General features: G+C 32.5%; 1 protein-coding gene across 1 annotated transcript; it reads left to right on the top strand.

The window, feature by feature from the left end:
- Nucleotides 1-3,775: 3,775 nt before the first annotated feature.
- On the top strand, nucleotides 3,776-16,770 carry LOC105332170 (FAS-associated factor 1). Its single transcript, XM_034458699.2, has 18 exons — nucleotides 3,776-3,916; nucleotides 5,817-5,885; nucleotides 6,021-6,342; nucleotides 7,588-7,685; nucleotides 8,100-8,209; nucleotides 8,388-8,496; nucleotides 8,661-8,750; nucleotides 8,855-8,950; nucleotides 9,067-9,181; nucleotides 9,308-9,371; nucleotides 9,478-9,559; nucleotides 9,674-9,828; nucleotides 10,011-10,147; nucleotides 10,411-10,499; nucleotides 12,226-12,306; nucleotides 13,032-13,121; nucleotides 13,574-13,789; nucleotides 16,473-16,770. The coding sequence occupies exons 1-18, from the start codon at nucleotides 3,875-3,877 to the stop codon at nucleotides 16,551-16,553; spliced, it is 2,046 nt and encodes a 681-aa protein (XP_034314590.2). The 5' UTR covers nucleotides 3,776-3,874; the 3' UTR covers nucleotides 16,554-16,770.
- The last annotated feature ends 3,929 nt before the right edge of the window (nucleotides 16,771-20,699 follow it).

The following is a 20,699-nucleotide window of genomic DNA, read 5'->3' as shown; positions in this document are numbered from 1 at the left end:
ATCTATTGCAATATGCAAACCGAAAAATCTTCCTTTGGATGGTAAATATCAAATCTCAGGAACTGGAGGTTGGAGAAATATTTCATATAATGCAAAAAAGGCTAGAGAAATTCTGAACTTATCAATTCAAGTCTTTAAAAAAAATTGGTCCATGGGTTACTTTATAACGATTCTTTGAAAAATGTTGGTTTTCAATAAAATATATAAAAAAAAACCCAAAGTGACATACTTTTGGCACCTGAGTGTATTTCCTTTTATTACAAAAATGAATTCGTTATTCACTGTCAATCTGTGCTGCGTTCAATTTTCAAGTATACATATTTCCATTACTGAATGCAGATACACAATACATTGTAGAGTTTGATGGCGTTAATTCTACCTTGGAAATCCACATGCGCCCCGTTTATCGATTGGTCGAAACCTATAGCGACCTTAGAAAAATCACAGACTGCACGAAAAAATCATGATGATGTCAGACTCTTTCTATAGTTATTTTTTTTCTAGCTAACGTACTGATGTACACGCCCCGTTTATCAGTTGGTCGAAACCTACGGCGACCTATGAAAAATCACGGACTGCACGGAATAATCATGATGATGTCAGACTCAAATTTCCACAGGAGGCGATTTTGGCTGTTTCTTTTGCTAACGTACTGATGTACATTTACAATAACTTTTTGAATTTCTTGAATTTCACTTTTTACAATCAGTTTATTCATTTCTTTAAAGAAAGATGTAAATATAAACAATAAAATACTTTCTTTGATGATTTATGCAGGTTATGAAGGTAGCGATCATTGCAGGTTATGTACATGTACTTTATCTGCAATGACACCATGCACCTTCATATCCCGCTTGAATCAACAAAGACTGCATTTTATTGTTTAACTATTACACAGCAATATTCATTTAAGCATTGAGTGCTTATTTTTGGATGTAGTCGGTCCTATAACACACCAAGCGGTGCAGACAAATTGAATACCGCGCGTTATACATGTACATTTAAGCATTGTATGCTTATTGTTGGATGTTGTCGGTTCTATGACACACCAAGCGGTGCAGACAAATTGAATACCGCGCGTAAACTAGCGCGGTACGATAATTTGTCTGCACCGCTTGGTGTGTCGTAGGACCGACGACATCCAAAAAATAAGCATTCAATGATTATATTTATATTTTCATACTGATGACTATGAAATATTGTGTATCGCCGCTATAAAGCCATTATTTGCGCTCTTAGTCAAGGATATGAAACTTACATAGAACAGCCATATTAAGCTTCCACGACAAAAAATAAAGTGCCAGAAACTTTGTGGAGGAAAATATTTCTTATTAAGGAGTAGATATTTAAACAATAAAATGCTTTCTTTGGTGATTCATTCGAGATATGAAGGCATTGCAGAAAAATACATAACTCGCGTTAGCGTGTTATGCTATTTTTCTGCAATGATCGCTACCTTCATAACCTGCATGAATCACCAAAGAAAGCATTTTATTGTTTATATTAACATCTCTCTTTTAACTAATTTTAAAATAAATTGATTACGAAAAGTAAGTAAAATTCAGTAAATTACTGTTTGTTTAAATAAGTACATGTACGTTAGCTAAAAGAAACGGCCAAATCGTCTCCTGTAAGACTTTGAGTCTGACATCATCATGATTATTTTGTGCAGTCCGTGAGTTTTCTTAGGTCGCTGTAGGTTTTGACCAATCGATAAACAGGGCGTGTCAATTTCTGTCCTGTCAGTTTCTCGTCAGTTTCAGCCGCTGTAGATTTCGACCAATCGATAAACGGGGCGTGTAGATTTCAGTCTGGCTGTTTCTATAGAGCTATTTATTAACTATAAGTTTCCGTAAGAAATAGAGGAAATTATAATTGGTAGATGTAAATATAGAAAATTGAACGTCGCAGATTTCCAATGCAAACATAACGGGAAATATACACTGATTGTAAATATATGGAGTTTTCTGTCTATAACTCGGAATTCTTGTCGGAAAAGTCCCAGAATTGATATTTGAAAAAAAAAAAACGTGCGTTATTATCATATATACTAGTAGTTGATTTTGGTGCTTTTAGGTCATCTCGAATCTTAAACTTATGATTGCTGTATTTTCACTGCACTGTAGAATACCATTAGTGCTTCTTTTTTAAAAATAGAGACGTAACCTAATCATCATACCATTTGTATAAAAAAAATCTGCATGTATTTTCCCCTTATTTTTTTTTAGAGAGATATGCGTACGGCGGAACCAAAGAAACGAAGCCATCGTTTTAAATATGAGTAGTACATGTTTGTGTACCTCTAAATATGGTTAAGTTTCTAATATCTCATTGAGTAGTAAATGTTTAATGTTCGTATCCTCTTGACCTTTTAAATTTTTTTTAATGAATTTGTTTCTTATAATCCCTTTTTTTTTTGGGGGGGGGGGGCACTTTCAGTTTCGGTATATATACATATAGAAAGGAAACATGCAACCAAATAATCAACGCGTTTTTAATTTGTGTGTCGCTTTATATATGTTCGTACATATATATCGTGTCGTATCATGGGAAGGAATCACGTTGTTTGACATATTTGCGAAAAGAAACTTTGTCACTAGCGCTATTTCCGTATATTTCTACAAACATGTTTAAACAGTGTAAAAATAACTTAACGTATACATATAAAAAAAAAACCCACCAAGATACATTTTTTTAACTCATCATTCACCCTAGTCTAAGAATCTTCTTCATATAAAGAGAGTATTTACAACCAGCTGGTTATATAACACAGAGACTGGTAGCTAGGTCGATCCCTCTAAAGGATGTAATTGTATAAATCCATGTAATAAAAGTCCATCCTATATTGTAATAATTGAATCAGCCTACCATTATCATTATACACGATGAACTTTTATTACAGAAACAAGACTTAGTACCGGTGTAGTCAGAGCCGGGCAATGTTGAATAACTATAAGTGAATATATCTATATAAACAATATAAAGTTTAAAATATAGTTTTCGGTTTGTATTAAAACTATAGTTACCAGTCGATAAACCTAATTTATCAAATGTGAAACTATGTTTAGCTCATTTTTGTGAATTTTGCGTGCCATACCTTTGAGCCACACAATGTCCTTAATTTACCATGCCTCTACTGTTTATTGAGCCATTTCAAGATCGATCGAGGATAGTTTATATTTCAGGAATAGGGAATAACATTTTCAGAGTATTATGAGGCGATAATTTTGGCCCGGATTTGATCATGCCCCGACTAAAATTATCATCTCATATACTCAAAGAATGATTCCTTCCTTGTTCCTTTATATATAGATTTTTTTTTATTCTTCAGTAACATTCATAATTCTAAAATGCTTCTGTAAATCTTCATGCAATTATACTGACCTAGACTAGCATTTATACGAGCCTAACTTTACGTACATTAATTAATTTTGATGATTTATTTATAAGGAATGGAGATGTCATGAGAAATTTACGACTCTAGATATGAGCGAGCTCTGTTTCTGTAATAATAGAACTGGCCATTTTCAAACAACCAATAGTTCACATTTAGCAAATTAATTCTTATTTATTAATACCATTAAATTGCTTGGAGGTGCCTTTGTGGAAAAATTTCAGGGTATCGCCGGAATGTTTTCTATTTTAGGAACTTACGTAACACATTTTTAGGGGGTTATTACTTCTCTATTTTCGATTTCTTTGTTTTATTTTTTCTAGTGTCAATAAATTTTGTACTAGCTGTATAAGGTCTAAATTAATAAATTCAATTTATTTCATGAGAAGAATATTTGATTAGTTTTGTTTCATTTTCATTTTCTAACGGATGTAAAATCTGTAAATATTATTGCGCACGCGCAATCCAATTTTAGCAACAATGGCAGAAGGCGAAAGAGATCAAGTGCTGGCTGAGTTTCAGGTAGATATTCAAGGAAACGACACGTAGAATTTCAAATTAAGCGTTACTTTGCTCCTATTCATTGACTTTTTGTTCTTTCTCAGTATTCCTCACTCGAAGGAAATGTCTCTGTAGTTGAATATAATTTTCATTATAACTAACGTTTTCTGCTCTAAACCTCTGTAATGTATTGTAACGTTATGACTTTTATTTTGAGAGTGTGTTTGATATTAATAAGAACATTATGAATCGGATAAAACCTTATATAATATACAGACAAGATTTTGATTTTTCTGGTCACTGTAACCATGTCGAGCTGAGAAAACGTGTCTTTAGTATGTCATTATACAGAACATCAATTTTCTTTGCAAAATAACAAACCATAATGTTATCACCAACAAATCTAGCTGCAGGTCTGTAACTCCTAGTTTGAAAAATTTGGATGGGCGATCTAGAAGCTACAGTTCCTTAGGTGTTAAAAAGTTGCAACTTATAGCACTCAAAAACATACGCTAGTTTTCCACTGATTAAACTCATTTCCACACAAATTCTTGGGAAATAATTACAGTCGCACCTGTTTTAAGCGACCACTTGTGGGACAATGACAAACTGGCCGCTTAAGACAGGTGGCCTCTTATTCCAGGTTTCAAATTAATGAAATTTTGGCTCTATTGCACAGATTTATTAATAGCTTCTGTAATGGCGGTGTACACAGAGATGGTGAATGCACAGCTCTCATTACTGAATAAACAGTTTATATTAATTTTGAATGGCCATTTTAATTTAATTTATCTATCAAGGAATTAAGAACAAAACATTTTCTGCTAGATACGCCAAAACAATATTTCAATTGATTAAATTCGGTAAACAATCAGAAGTAGCGTTTCCGTAAAAAGGCTATGTACTGAACTACGATAGCCAATAAAAACACTGGCCGCATTTTACAGGTGGCTGCTTAAATCAGTTAAAATATAGTGAAAAACTAAATTGGCGGGATTGAAACTGGTCGCTCATGGCGAGTGGCCGCTGATTAAAGGTGGCTGTAACAGCAGGTGCGACTTTAGTACTAATAAATTTTTCAGACAATTTACTAATTATATTGTAACTTCTTGTCTCAGACTTTCTCTTAAAACATGCTAACAATCCCCAGAAAATGTATGCTAAATCACAGGCACCTGAAATTTTATCTATCAGTCGCTCAATAAGCCAAATATAAAAAATTCAACCCCCTCTATATATAGATACACAAGGTGTGCAACCCAATATTTACCCCCTCATCGATTCAGGCTTCAATTTAGCAAATAGATAGGATATTCTTACCTAATATTGGGATCAAATATGATATTTCTCACTACATTTCCACCTTAAGTTTAAATCTAATGCATTGATAATGCTATTAACTAAAACTCATGCAAACTTCAAATTTCGTACAATTGCTCGATCATCATCAGCTGACATCACAAAATTTAAGCACCGCACTGAATGCTCTAATACATAAACTTTTTAAAAACATATGCTGAATTAAATGAAGGATGTTAAATAAACGACATTATCTCTGGGTGTCTTTATTTTTTCAAATCTCAGTTTGTTAATGAAATAAATTTATAAATGTTGTTTAAAATATATTTTGAACCCCGGTTCAAATATTTTGCAATATCAAAATACAGTCGGATTTCGTTATCTCGAAGTAGATGGGACTGTTTAAATACTTTCACTTTGACATATCCCTTGTTTTCGAAATATCAGTGTTCAAGATATCTAAGTTCAACTGTATTTTATGACCCTGGTACTGTTATATTTCTGATTGAAATTTACTGCTTTATTTTATTGATTAGAATGAAACCATTTATTCTTTTTGTAAAGACAATATTTCACTGTAACAATACATGTACTTCATTTTGATTTCTCCATTACATTTCAGGCTTTTACAGCTCTGGAAGACATTGACACTTGTATTCAAATTTTAGAGTCTAATGACTGGAATTTAATGGTATGCAACAACTTTTTAAAAATGTTCTTTAGTATATGCTTGTTAATGAAAATATGAAGTGAGAGTTCTGATTACCATTATATGGTGTATGCCACCTACTAATTTTTGTAACCTTTCCATTGTTGAATTTTTTAGAGAGCAGTTAACAGTGTAATGCCTGGATCTGATGGAGGAATATCACCAATGGCTGGAGATCCTCCTGTGTCACAATTTGAGGATGTCAGTCCACCTCCCTATTCAGCATCTTCACCAGATAATGACAACAATGTGGCAGATACCAGAAACTTCTTTGATGCCAGCTCAGCATCAGAATGTTATGTGGCAGTCCCATCCACAAGTAATTCTTCTCCCAAGCGAAGGCATGCAGGAGGTGGTCCCAGACCACGAATCTTGAACTTTAAAGTGGAATACAGAGACCAAAACTTTTACTTCAGTGTCGGAGATAATGAACAAATTGGTAATTATTTTCCCTTCATGATGTTTAGTGTATTACATAATGTAGCATACTTCTCTATAAAACTGTTAGGCCTAAGAAAAAAAATTGTTTGTTTCCGCTTTCCCAATCCAACCCTAACTTTTGCCCCCCCGACTCAAAACTTTTTTAAAGGATTTTTGATGGAAAATCGTTTATTTTCATTTTTATCCGATTTGGAAAAGAAAATACTCCAAATTTTGGTCACAAAAACGCTTGAAGCATTTACTCTTCTCATATCAGTGTAACTCAAACGTTTTGATTCAAAATTGCTGTATGTTTCCATGTCTTGTAGATTTTAATAATGCTCTCATCGTTGGCAGAGGAAGTATCTGATATATAATATCATTTTTGTGTTTTCTTAAGACCAGCTTAATAGTCAGGAATGATATTAAAAGTATTTCTCATTTTATACCATTCAGCAGTGTCAGTATCTAACCGGCATGTATGGATACTGCAATATTAAAGGAAAAAAAAATATTTGAAAAAATAAAAAAAAATTCTGACCGACCGACCCTACTTTTTTTCAGCATGAAAGCGGAAACAAACAATTTTTTTTGTTAGGCCTTCTTGAATGTATAGTACATGTAAATGAAATTAAAATGTGCACACTGTTAAGGAGGCTGGATGGTCAACAATTAACCATCAGATTTACCTTAAAACTTGAGATATGATAGTTAATAGCAATAAACTATTATTTAGTAAAGAAAGATCCAGATAAAAAAGTTTAATAGTTTGGATATTTCCTATATGTTCATGCAAAACTCTCTTTCTAAAGGAGATTAATATAGTCTTAAAATGGCCATGACCATCCAGCCCTCTGTAGGTCTTAGCTGTAGATGTAAATTGTTATTCATCTGTGATTTTTTTTTTGGACAAATGTACAGAATACAAATTTGACAACATCTATATCAACTAGAAAACATTGATAGTTTGTACAAGCAAGAATAGAGTGGTTTTATATTTTGAGACTTCAAACAATTTATAGCTTTTTCTTTGTTTTTTGATTATTTTTTTTTTTGGGGGGGGGGGGGCAATTGTTTTCAACTGCCTGTCACTTTTATTTTTTATAGGATCTTATTTTCACATATACACAAAATGTGTTTATACTCCTATTTGCAATATGTTAATGACTTAATTATATGTGTACATTCAAAGATGTGCTTTTCAATACATACATATACAAGAATCTTTAGGGTACTGTCATAATGATGTGTTGTCTTTCACCAGGCAAAGTTAAAGAACTTCTGTCTCAGAAAATTGGGGTGCCTCCTGACAAGCAAAGCTTGAGAGGTTGGAGCACAAGGAAGGCTAGAGTGGAAGATGATGTAAGATGGCTATAGATAGTAACATTATACAGTCAAAGATGTCAACTTGATGAAGTTTCGAATGTAACCATTAAACACAGGGGGATTTAAATTCCCATTTGGCCCTATTAAAACCCAGTCCGTAGTGTATATTTTCAAGCGAGATTTGTGATAAAGAGTAGCAAGTAAAAGATTTGCATTTTCTGTACAACCTTTTTTTTTTTACAATAAATACATACCAGTTTTCTTGGCTGATACAAATATACCGGGTAGATGTGTAACACAACCTTTGAAGTACTTCTCTGATCTTTTATTTCTTCAATTTATAAGTAATAGTAAGAAAACTATAAAGTGAATTGTTTCAGATGTGTATATATTTGTATTCATATTCATGTATTGATTTATATTTGATCCAAATGATATTCCTATTTTCAGAAAATTCTAAGAGAACTTCATCTTCCTAAAGAGAATACATTGTTCCTGTTAACCCCAGACATCCAAAATCCCACACTTGTCAAACCAACATGCGAAATTGAGATGGAGAAGTAAGTATACATAATGTATATGAAAAAAATCAAGGATCTAATTAACTATATGACAGCTAAAAGCTTTTTGCTCACTTTGCTCCCAATCCCTACTCTTTCACTTCTTTTTACATCAATACATGTATCTTTTAATAATTTGAATTTTTTACATACCGGTTAAACTCTTTATTTGTTTCAGTTTAACAGAAGCTCTAAATAGAACATACGCCTTGGAAATTAAATTCACAGAAAATGGTGCAATTCAGCAGTACAAATTAAATATGCCTGGAAGTAAAACTATTGGAGAGGTATGTATCCTATTATTTCTTTAGAGTAATAAAAGCTTTGGTGTGATGAAATCAAATATAAGTTGTTTTTTTTTTTTTTAAAGTTTAACAATATGAAGGTGTTATGATGATATTTTATATAAAATACAAAAAGTTGATTTTCTTTCTGTTATTTCATTTAACAGGTGAAAAATGATGTGTATGCTCTTACCAACTTGCCAGCTAGACATCAGATATGGACAGGATGGCCTGAAAGTGCGAAAAATGATGATACTGTAAGTTGGGCTTCTGTAAATCACTGTGTTTTATGATGTATTGTTTATGGGATAAAAAGAATTCATTTTATGTTGTGTGTGCTAATCCTTCTTTCCATTTTCAGATGACAATTGGTTGTTGTGGTTTGAATTATCCTATCCATAGTTTAGAGCTTACAAAAGCAAACATCACAGCAAGACCTAAAAGAATTCCACCCAGTGTAAGTGTTGGTGCCTTTAAATTTATTAATATTATATGAAAATTTGTATTTAAGGAACATTGATGGAACCACAGTTGTCAATTTTGATCAGAAAAAATGCTTGATTGGATTTTTAGGAGGCAGTAGCAGAAATAGAAATCAGTGATGACGATGATGAAATGAATTCAATAGACGATGACATGTTTGACCATGAAGATATACCAAGCAACCGGGGTAGACCTACACCCTTAAGTATGTATCGGCCATTACTATTTGTATCTATCTTTATTTTATAGATACATGTACATGTATATGAATTATTATATTTATTTATCACATTTCCTCAATAGATAATACTATCTATGTTATGTATTATAGTGCCAGAATCTGTAAATGATGAAGTAGAAGCATTGGAGCATTTTACCAAAGAATTTAGAGAGAGGTAATTAATGCTATAGAACTGATTTTGTTCAAAATATTGATGATTATTAATGATCTTTTACCTTTGTGCATTTTTGCCAATGTTTGATATAAACTTTTGTTTTAAGATATGGAGAAACACACCCAGTATTTTATGTTGGTTCCTTAGAAAATGCAATAAAAGAGGCACTAAATGGCAAGGCCAAAGATGTAAGTCTTCTTATGAGTCTTTCTTGATATTTCACTTCTAGTTGAATAGGAAGGTAAACATTGCTTGCCAGAATATTTGCTATGCTGTTGTATTATACATTTTTTCATTCACAGAGAAAATTATTGGCAGTGTACCTTCATCATGATGGGAGTATTTTATCAAATGTGTTCTGCTCTCAAATCCTGTGTTCTGAAAGTGTAGTAAATTACCTCAGCAGTAATTTTATCACCTGGGCATGGGACATGACACATGAAACAAATTGTGCCAGGTAATGTCCGATTTGTCATCATTCAAAATCAAAAAATTTCAAATAATAATTCTAAGATTATCATACTTCGATTTTGAGCAGTTTTCATCATTTCAGATTGCTTTTCTTGCTCATTTTTACAGATGATGTCAAATGAAGTATTTCCCAATTTGTATTGAGTTTATTTTTTATGTTGTTTGCAGACTGATTACCATGGCTACTAGGCATTTTGGTAATGTCGTAGCTGGACAGATGAGATGTCTGAAATCAGAACAGCTACCTATGTTGTTAGTTATCTCAAGGGCAAGAGCTACCAATGAGGTCATAGATATGATTCCAGGTTAGCGTTATACATTTTGATATTCATATTTTTATCCAAATATTAGTTCATTAAGTTATGTAATACAATATAGATTAATTTGTAAAGCTAATCAAATAAGGCATGACAACCAGTATTAAATTAATTTGGGATGCATTACACCATTCAAAACATGTTGGATGCTGTATATGACTCATGAATGAGTGAGCATGCAAGAGTTTTTTAGTACTGTAGGTTTTTTTATCATACATGTATAAGGTACATTAGTAGATTTTCTTTTAAAGGGTCTTTATCATTAGATGAACTTATGACAAGGTTGATCCATGATTCGGAAAGCTTCCAACAACAGCAAAGGATAGACATTCAAGAAGAGGTATGACCTTATGTACTCATAAAGAATCAAAGTACTGAAGTACTGACGGGAGTTGATTTTATCGATTGTTATTTATTTTAGAATCAACGTTATGTTATTTTGCATGGCAAGTAAATGCCTATAAGTATTTGAATTACGCACATTTTTATAATATGAATCCTACAGGAATTTGGTAAAAATCCAGTATCAATTATGTTGTGTAATATTCAAAGAATTATTCCATCAAACTACGTATTAGATATTGAAATAGTTATGAAAAGTTGTATGGATCCAAGCAAAATTGAACTCTACTCTCGTTCAACCAGACTCTCAGCTGTATCCAATAATCTCTGACAAGCAAAAGAGACTCTATGCTTGTCGGAGATTTACGCAATCGCAACTTCTCGGACCTTTCCGGCAGGCTCTGAAAAACACCTCGAATGTATTAGCATTACCAGATGTTAGAATTTTATACAAAATGGAGTCGCTTCCCATTAAATATGTATCGGCTAGACAGCCTTATAAGTGGCTTCTGTGTTACATTTTAGGGTATATCATTTACTTTATAGAAGTCTAGCTTATATTTCAACAGATTGTAAAATGTGTTGTATTTATATCATGTTTTATAAAAAGAGGGGTTGTCATGGATGCCTGGGTAATACATTCGAGGTGTTTTTTCGAGCCTGGGAAAGGCCAGAGAAGTTGCGATTGAGATATACGGAGACAGCCGAGCGTCTGGTTGAACGAGACTATATTGAACTCTGGCGTAGGAATACATAAAATGTACGGCTTCAAAAAATATCTAAATTGTTCGTACCATTTAAAATCTGACTATTTACAAGGTATCTATAAATGAGTTTCCTTGAAAAACAATGCTTAAGAACTCATTACATTGAATTTGTTGATTAGAACTAAATGTTGTCAGCGGTGTTAATTTGTGCTTAGGTCCAAACACTGTTTCACTTTCGGTTTGCCTGAGTAACTGCATAGGAGAGTTAATTAAAATCAACTCCCAAAAATGAAGTAAGGTACTTAACTAGCTTAAATATAGTGTAAATTTATTTGTATACATTTCCTGCAGTGGAATTGTTTTTTAAGTCAGTGTTTTATTAATTATGCACAAAATATTCCAAAGTCTTGTTAGGTTACAATTGTTGGCAAGACATTAAAATTATTCAAATGTTGGAAGGTAATAATGAAAGGATGAATATCATTACCTTATGTACATGTACATGCACAGTGTAGATGCAAGTAATCAAATGATTCTACACAATCATATTGTCATCAACATGCATAGAATAAATGTACAGTCTATCTAATTAAAATTAGATGATGGATTCACCATCTTATTCTCTGTAAAGCAGGTTGATCCAAAATCTAATTTTGATTTAAATTGATAAAATGATTGTGTCATTGCCATGGTAATGATATCTGATTGCTGTTGATAAGAGTCCATTAGTAACAGACAAAACCAGTAGCTACCATATAATGTTCCATACTTTCATTTGGTTTTGTCTTCACAGCACTACCTCTCTTAAAAATATTATCAAGATTTGAAGTCAAGAAATTCTTCTTCTTTTTTTTTTTTTTAAAGAAGTACAAATTACTGTGGATTCTTAAAAAGTTTTTAAAACATTTTCACTCATCATTTGTAGGAAGATTATTGAGAGTTTGTCGCCAACAGACGAAATTACTTTCATTTGTTAGAGGTCAAGTGGTTTATATTTTTTTCTTGACCTATTTATAGGAGGAAAGAGAGGCTCGGGAAACTATCAGAAGAGAACAGGAAGAAGCTTTCAAAGAATCGCTAGCTGCAGACAGGAAAAAGGTGAGGCAATTTTACATGCTGTCAGTAATATGATGGCAAAACAATCACTTTATTTCCAGAAAGAGAAATATTCAAATAAACAATGCAGTGTTAATCTTATCAGTATATATATATATGTACATACATGTACATGTATATTTACATTTTCAACTGTCTTTGTCTTTGATAACATTATGAATCAATTTTGAACCCTAAAACCCAATAACTTCTTAAAACATGAGTGACACAAAATAGGCATGTCTTATAGCATAACCGAAAAACGGTATTGGCTGCGCCGCTTAGTAATACATTTGCAGTAATACATTTGCAGTAATACATTTGCTACGTAAAAAAAATAGTTTTAAAATAATGTTGTTTTAAAGTTTACAAATTGGAAATAATATAAATATAAGTAAAAAGGAATAATTCTTTGAATATTATGAGGTGATAATTTCGGTCAGAGCGTGGTCAAATCTATCATAAAGCCCTTTGGGCTTTATTGGATTTGACCACGCCCCGACCGAAATTATCATCTCATAATACTCAAAGAATGATTCCTTATTCCTTAAATAAGAATTTAGGATGAATTACTCTTGTAAGAAGTATTTTGAATTAATATGATAATTTTCAAGTGATCAAAGAATTGTGTATGGCAGTTTAGCATTCTCTTTTGTTTGATTGACTTTAGCACAAACAAATAGCTTATAAATACATGTATAAATACATGTATGTATGTATGATTAAAGGTGGAAGAGCAAAAACTCCAGCAAGAAATGGAAATCAAGAAACAGGAGGAAGAGGAGAGGCAACGAAGAGAAGAGGAGGAGAGGAAAATGGTACTTAACTCATTGACTAAAGCTTCCTGACAAAGCCTCGATTTATATTTTTCTATTTGCAGAATAAGTAGTATAGATTACGCCAATGAATGTCAATGGATTAGCAGTATATTTTGTTCAGCCTTCAAGGGTGGAGCTAGTTTAACAAAAGTGGCAAAAAAGTTGAAGATTTACTACAAAATAAAGTAAAGATTGCATTGAAAGAAGTCTAAAAGTCTTGAATTACTAATAATTACATGTATTGAAGTTTTGTATAAACATGATTAAAAGGTAATGTATTATTGATAGATAAAAGGCTAAAACTTTCTTAGAGGGGTTATTGGTTAATACCTTGAATTAAAATTGCGATTTAAATTAGTTTCAGTTTACCGTACATAATAATGCGAAAGAAAAACCAAACACTTCTGGATAGCTCTCAATCTGGTCTTCATTGCATGCTTGTTCACTTTCAGGCTATTCAGCAGTCTGCAGCCCTACAAATCCCTGATGAACCGGAGGAGAATTCTGAAGAACCTGTTGCCCGATTAAGGTTTCGAACTCCAACTGGTGAGGTGAAATTGAGGCGGTTCCGGGCCACTGAGCCACTGAGAAATGTCCTGTTTTACCTCACCTCCGAGGGCTTTCACATAGAGGATTACAAAATCCTTACTACTTTTCCAAGAAGAGATGTAAGTTTAGATGTAGTTTAGTGTAATGATCTCTGATCCTCATTCATGTTCGATAACTCTAATAAATCCAGAAATTAATTGTTTGTATCCTAGATTAACTTTTTTATAGAAAAATATGTCATACTTTAGTAATTTTATGGACCAGTGTTTTTATTACATAATGTAAAACAAAAATGACATTATCCAGTTGTGATCTTGGAAACTTCTTATGTTCATATCTGAGGTTCAAATTTCCAGTGTTATCCAAAGTTTTTACTCACATCTCCACTTTCGATGTACATTTCATCACCATTCAGCTGGGCAAACACTACTATGGTTCCATCAATTTTTGTTGAATACAAACTTTTGTGCATATTATTGATGGGTTGATCTAGGAAATCAAATGCTTCTGAAAGTTCAATTTCTACTAACAAGTTGTATTGATAGGATTACTGGCAAAGAATTGAGGAGTCCATGAATACAGGTGACACTCAATGGCTCGAAGTTCTTGATCTCTCGAAGTGAACTCATGGTCCCGATTTTTTTTCTCTATATAACTAAGCAAATATACTCTTGATCTCTCGAACTCCGATCTCTCGAAGTTCTTGATCTCTCGAAGTAAAACCTGGGTCCTGTGATAGATATTTCATTATTTTTCATTCTTGATCACTCGAAGTGGTTGCTGTGAACACATGCGGCAGATCAAGCATATAATTATAGCTCCGCGTGGACCTTGCTTGGATGGTTGAGTGAACTACTGGGGGCTAGCGTGGTATTGTTAATTGATTGATTACATAAATGACACTACCCCTTGCTTCCTTCAAAGGGTAGATAGGTAATTTGTAACTGATCTATTAATTTCAACAACTTGTGAAAGTTACGGTAAACTGCTCTTTATTTAAAATATTCTAACGTTATGATTAAGAAAACATAATATGCATAAAAGTTTTTTAACGTGAAAAAATACACTTTTTAACCACACAACTGAGTCCTGTATGAAGTAATGTAGCAGAAAATACGATTAAAATCATGTCAGACTATATGTTATTAATTGATATATACTACAAATTTAGAACCAAAATGACTGGAACAAAAATTTCTGGATTTTTTTAAACTTTCCATTTCTCGAACTCTTGATCTCTCGAAGTTTAATCATGGTCCCCTGAAGTTCGAGTTATTATACCCCCGCAAACGAAGTTTAGGGGGGTATATTGGTTTCACTCTGTCCGTCTGTCTGTCTGTCCGTCTGTCTGTAGACGCAACTTTGTCCCCCCTATAGAATTTTTTATTACTGCATGGAACAATTTGAAAATTTGTACATATGTTGAACACCATCTGAAGATGTGCACCTGCAATTTTTTTTAAGATCAGACAAGATTTAATGATTTTATGACAGTTTTCATTTTCCTTATTCTATATATATTGTACACTAATGTTGAAAAGTAAGGGAGATAATCCTTACAGATTTTATTAATTAATTAATAGAAAACACTCTAAAATATATTTATATAAATACATCCAGATAGAGTTTTTTGTCTTTATGTCTTAATTAATAAAAAAAAATTATTTTTTATAAGTATTCTATCAACTGACAATGCAAAGTTTTTGTTTGTCAATGATAAATTCTTAGGAGCTAATGAGAACATCAAAGACAAGTGTGGCTGAATTCATTTGTCCCAAGGGAGCCATTATCTGAGCCATGGTTCAGATGGAGCATGTGTTTAGGGGAAATTGATAATCTGTAAAATGGGTGATGGTTTTGGGGCTATTTTAAAACTGTTTCATGTAAACCAAAAGGTCTATCATTATAAGGAAATAAATAATATAATTATTAATAAAGAAGTTAAACTATTTTTAGAGGTTGTTTAAATTTATTTGTCAAGTAATTTGATGAAGTGACCCTATTGGGCATTAATTTAAATGAAATTCAAAATTACTGATATGATTGTAGTGTTTTGGCAATTTTAAAATTGTTTGCAATATTAAATTTTCTTTTTTACATATTTTTACATAGTATGGTAATTATGGTAATGTTTTGGGAGTTTAAGGGATCAATTTTCTGATATGGAGTTCAATTGTGCCATAGGAGAAAGTGAGGAAAATTTGAAACAATTAAATGTATTTACAGTGAAATTCTGACAATTTTGATTTAAATTTTTCTTTGTTAACTATTCTTTTTTTTTTTTTACAATTCTAGAATTTTTTTTTTTGTATATGTTCCAAACCTTAATTATTATTCAATTCAATTATTTGTCCCATTTGAAATTAGCCTAGCGGGGGTATTAGTCCCATTAGGACAGTTCTAGTTGAGATTCACCTGAATGTCATTTTCACTAAATTCACAAGAATTGATGATTAATATATTAATGAAATATTAATGAAATAATGCAAATATTAATGAAACCACAGTACCAGTATATAACATTCAAATAATGTCTGGATAATTATTGTTTAAATTTCAGTTAGTTTATTAAGTATAAAGATTAGACAAACATCTTCAGTATGATAGCAACACTTATATTTATTAGGCTGAGGATAAATTGGAAAACCTTAAAACAACGCCATTTTACTTTTTCCTTCACATATGATAGTAATGTATATCTGTACAAGATAAATGTACATTCTCAGAAAAATGCATGTTTAAACTTGTGTAAAACAAGTCTTGTTGCAAACATATTTCATGTCATTCCTTTTTGATTTTCAGATTTCACAGTTAGATGCAATGGAGACCCTACAAGATCTTAGACTTTATCCCCAAGAGACCCTAATCCTAGAGGAGAAGTGAACGACTGGATGTGTGAATGATTTTTCACCATGCTTGTTACTGTGATATCATTTGTATGTTTTTACTGCATGTTATCATACAAAGCAATGTCTCCCATGTGACTTATGACATGTTACATGATTCTATTTTAAAAGAATGATTAAAATGTAACGATTCTTGTATTTTATATGTACTGGATGAGGCATACATGTATGTGTATACCGTATGTTGTTTGAAAGGAACATAAACTAGATGCTGTCATTAGACAGTAATACCCGCACCATGTGTTTGCCCCTAAATAACACTGTTTTATACCAGTTTAATTAAAAATGAAGGCTACATGCAAACTCCGGTAATACATTTAAAAATTATAATTTTCATAACTGAAGGATGAGATCCCTGCCCATATGATAATACACATCGTGACATGAGCAGCACTTTATGTGCAATTTGGGGTAGAACTGTTTGCAGTGAATTTTCAGTTAATCAATAATCTTAACATTTTATGTCATAGGAAGTATAATGGTCTATATAATTATTACAAACAAAATTAAAAATTAAATTATGCCCCCTCCCCGTGGCGGTTGCCGGTTTTAGATTTGCTTCTGTGTGCCTACATGAACATCATCGTGTGCACAGATTTAGAGAAGGGGTGGGAGTGAGGGGTCCAGACCCCCCCTCCCCATGAAAATTCGTAAATTACCAAAAATACACCTTGGACCCCAATGCTCTTTCAGACATGTAAACGCTCTAACCCATTGCGCTTCAATGTTAGGTAACATTATTTGGGGGTAAATATTTAATCAATAGTCAACATACTTTATTGTTTATCTCAATAGGAAGTATACATGTACATCACAATATGCAGGTGTCCTGCACCACCTTAAAGCTGTTATTTACCTAATAAAATAGTGCAAGTGGATTTGAAGAATAGGTCATAAAAATACATGCATGTTACAAATGACTGATCTTTGTCTGAAGTTACGTACACAACACAGGTTTGCATGTCTCATTAGCGGGTACTAGTTTTACCCAGCTCTTCGATTAGATGGGTTCACGTGTATACATACATGGGTGTTGCTAAAACGCGGAACGGAAAACGGAACGGAAGGAAAACGGAAAATCTTATCTAATGTTATTTACCTCATAGATTTGTTAAGTATGCTAAAACGATATACTTTATGTACCTTTTTAATTTTTTTTGAAAGATTAGCAATATTAGATTATTTATTCAAGAATATTTATTTCCTCAAAATTAACAGTACATGCATTGACCACTATATTCTGTCCCAAAATATCCTCGATTCACTTTTTGCTGTATATTTATATATACCTCAGGGTTCAAGCGATTCTCTTTTAGAAGCATTAAACATTCTCATTATTCTTTCTTTAAAACGTCCTCTCTAGCTTATCAGCTGGTATAAATACACGGCTAAAAATAAAGAAGTCTACGGGGTTTTGCATTTTAACAGACCCGGATGATGGTGTTGAAAAATTGTGCAAGGTCTTCTGAGTGACTTCCAAATGGAGAAAAGATGTCAACATTTTCCATTATAAATCGTCCAAATGTGCTGCATGAATATTTTGGGATCGACAGACTATAGTCCCAATATATAATCGGAAAATCAAACCAGGCAACGTCTAGAGCTCTCTATTCGGATCATATGTATATAGCTGCTGGAATAAACAACTGCATGCTTTGTAATGCAAACGTAAACAAAATTGCATTGCTAAAAATACTAGTTTCACAAATTACTAGTTTCACAAATTACCGAGTATTTTAATGTTTACTGTATTTCAATTTTTTAATGTCGTCAGTCCTACAGTTTTTTTCTTCCATCTCAATGATACTGTATCGTCTGTATGATAAAAGATCGTCTAGAACACCGAAAATTCAATTTTGATGTAAGTATATACATGTACATCATATTTGAAAATAATATAAAAATACTCAAAACACGCATAAAACGCTTTCACTAACTGCGTACGTTACGCTAATATGCCAGCAATACCATATAAGAGAAATAAGTAAAAAGTTATAGCTAATTTGCTCGTTTAATCATGTTAATGTTTCACAATTCGTATACATTTGATTTTTCCGTTTCGTACTCAACTAAAGCCGAATGAATACAATGCTATAATTGATAGACATTCATATGAATATTAATAAGATAGCAACATGTTGATAATCATTCATTAGATATAAATAAAAGATACAAAGTAAATCGTTTCTGGCCAGTCTATACCCTTTTTAAGGGATAAACGTGATGATATTTTCCATTCCGTTCCGTTTTCCGTTCCGCGTTTTAGCAACACCCATACATACATGTCTGTGTTTTCCGTATGCAGAAAAGGATTACGGTAGTTAAGATCAGCTAAAGGAATTCATTATTGTGTTTTAATTGGATTATCATTATGATGTTGACCAATTTAGGTAAGCATAATACATGTAGTAGCAGTAGCACAATATAATAAGATGCCAGCATGGGATTCCTGCCAGCATACAAGTTCTACTTTCACTTTCTAAATGTAATCTCCCTTTGACAGCATACTGTATCATCATCTTTTAATATTTAAATAAGCTTATCATCGTTACCTATCCTATCGCATTTGTAAAGTTTCTGTCATTTTAGTTGCAAAAGTTATTTTTTTCATTTGTCAGACTGCATGCACTGTTGAGTTGACCCCATATTGACCCTGTATAAACAATTTCTTATTAAATTTGTGTATTTCATATGTAAGTAAGTGTAGACACTTATATTTTTTATATGAGTAATAATAGGAAGGAAGGAGTATTTCTTTCTTAATGTATTATAATGCAATAAATACAATGTAGGTCATGACCTTATGGGATAGCTGCAGGACTGTAGCTCCCGGTCTGAAAAAATTCGGATGGACGACTTGGGAGCTACAGTGCCTCCCATAGTAAAAAACTGCAATTTACGGCGCACAAAAAAATGCGCTAGGTTTTGACTGATTAATCTCATCTACGATCACATTCTGTATAAATATTTAATCCCAAAAAATTCCTCGGACATTTTACTACAGATATTGTCACTTCACTTGCCTCTGATATTCTTTTAAACATCATCCCCAGCCCTGTCAATTAAAGTGGTGCATGTTTGTTTACATTTAAAAATGGCGACTCTCGATCTCGACGTAAATTAACATACTTCATTTTCCGAGGTCGGTTATCATGTTTAAGAGAAGGTCTGAGGCAAGTAAAGTGATGATATCAGTAGTAAATTTGCTGAAGAATTTTATGGTTCTAATTATTTTTACAGAATTTGTGTGAAAATAAGGTTAATAAGTCCAAACTTAGCGCAATTTTTTGTGCGCCGTAAATTGCAGTTTTTTACTATGGGAGGCACTGTAGCTCCCAGGTCGTCCATCCGAATTTTTTCAGACCGGGAGCTACAGTCCTGCAGCTACTTATGGGACTGTTCTGACCCCACGAAACAGGAAAATACAAAATATCTTCTAAAGTCATTATGATGCATCAACTGGTGTAAAGTACATTAATGACCCCCAGGTGTTGTCTTTAACCCCTCAACACATGTAAGAATGTATTAAGAAGACTGAATCTTTATAAGCAGATTAGATTGGGGGGGGGGGATGAATGTGGAGTATAAACATTTATAATTTGAATCATTTATTGTTATTAATTAATTTTAACTTGTCAATGAATACTACTTATTGATCCCAAGGTAGAAATATGACCTCTGATCGTATCTCAATAGATCATTTGTCAATTATGCAAGGTGTAATGTAATTTTTTTTAAGAATAACATTTTTTACCAGTTTATAAAAGTTTTTAGACACCCAAATTATATTTTGATTTTAATAGATTATTCGACAAGGAAGGGGGGGGGGGGAGAGAGAGAGAACAGTTTATATTTGAGTTTGTTTGGGAGTGGGGGTTCCAAGTCATATATTTGACAATTTTTTAATGTAATTTAAAATAAGACTAAGCCATACTACAGTCATGAACATGAATAGTATAGAACAAAACACAAACTAATACATGTACATGTATATATACATAGGAAGTATTACAAAATAGATGATTGATCTATATCTGGGTTCTTAAATTGAATCATATATCATGTACATATTATATTATTGTTTCTTTGTTCAAGGCATTTAAGATGGTATGTAGGTCATGAT

The sequence above is a fragment of the Magallana gigas genome, chromosome 7 (genome assembly GCF_963853765.1).
Source record: "Magallana gigas chromosome 7, xbMagGiga1.1, whole genome shotgun sequence".
In the NCBI taxonomy this organism is placed as follows: domain Eukaryota; kingdom Metazoa; phylum Mollusca; class Bivalvia; order Ostreida; family Ostreidae; genus Magallana; species Magallana gigas.
The sequence above is the reverse complement of the archived record's forward strand: the minus strand, read 5'-3'. Positions and strand labels throughout refer to the sequence as shown.

Excerpts from the sequence above, each read along its gene's own strand:
- LOC105332170 (XM_034458699.2), top strand. The coding sequence starts at position 3,875 with ATGGCAGAAGGCGAAAGAGATCAAGTGCTGGCTGAGTTTCAG. Across the intron at positions 8,497-8,660 it reads GAAGTAAAACTATTGGAGAG|GTGAAAAATGATGTGTATGC; the intron begins GTATGTATCCTA and ends TTCATTTAACAG. Across the intron at positions 12,307-13,031 it reads TAGCTGCAGACAGGAAAAAG|GTGGAAGAGCAAAAACTCCA; the intron begins GTGAGGCAATTT and ends GTATGATTAAAG.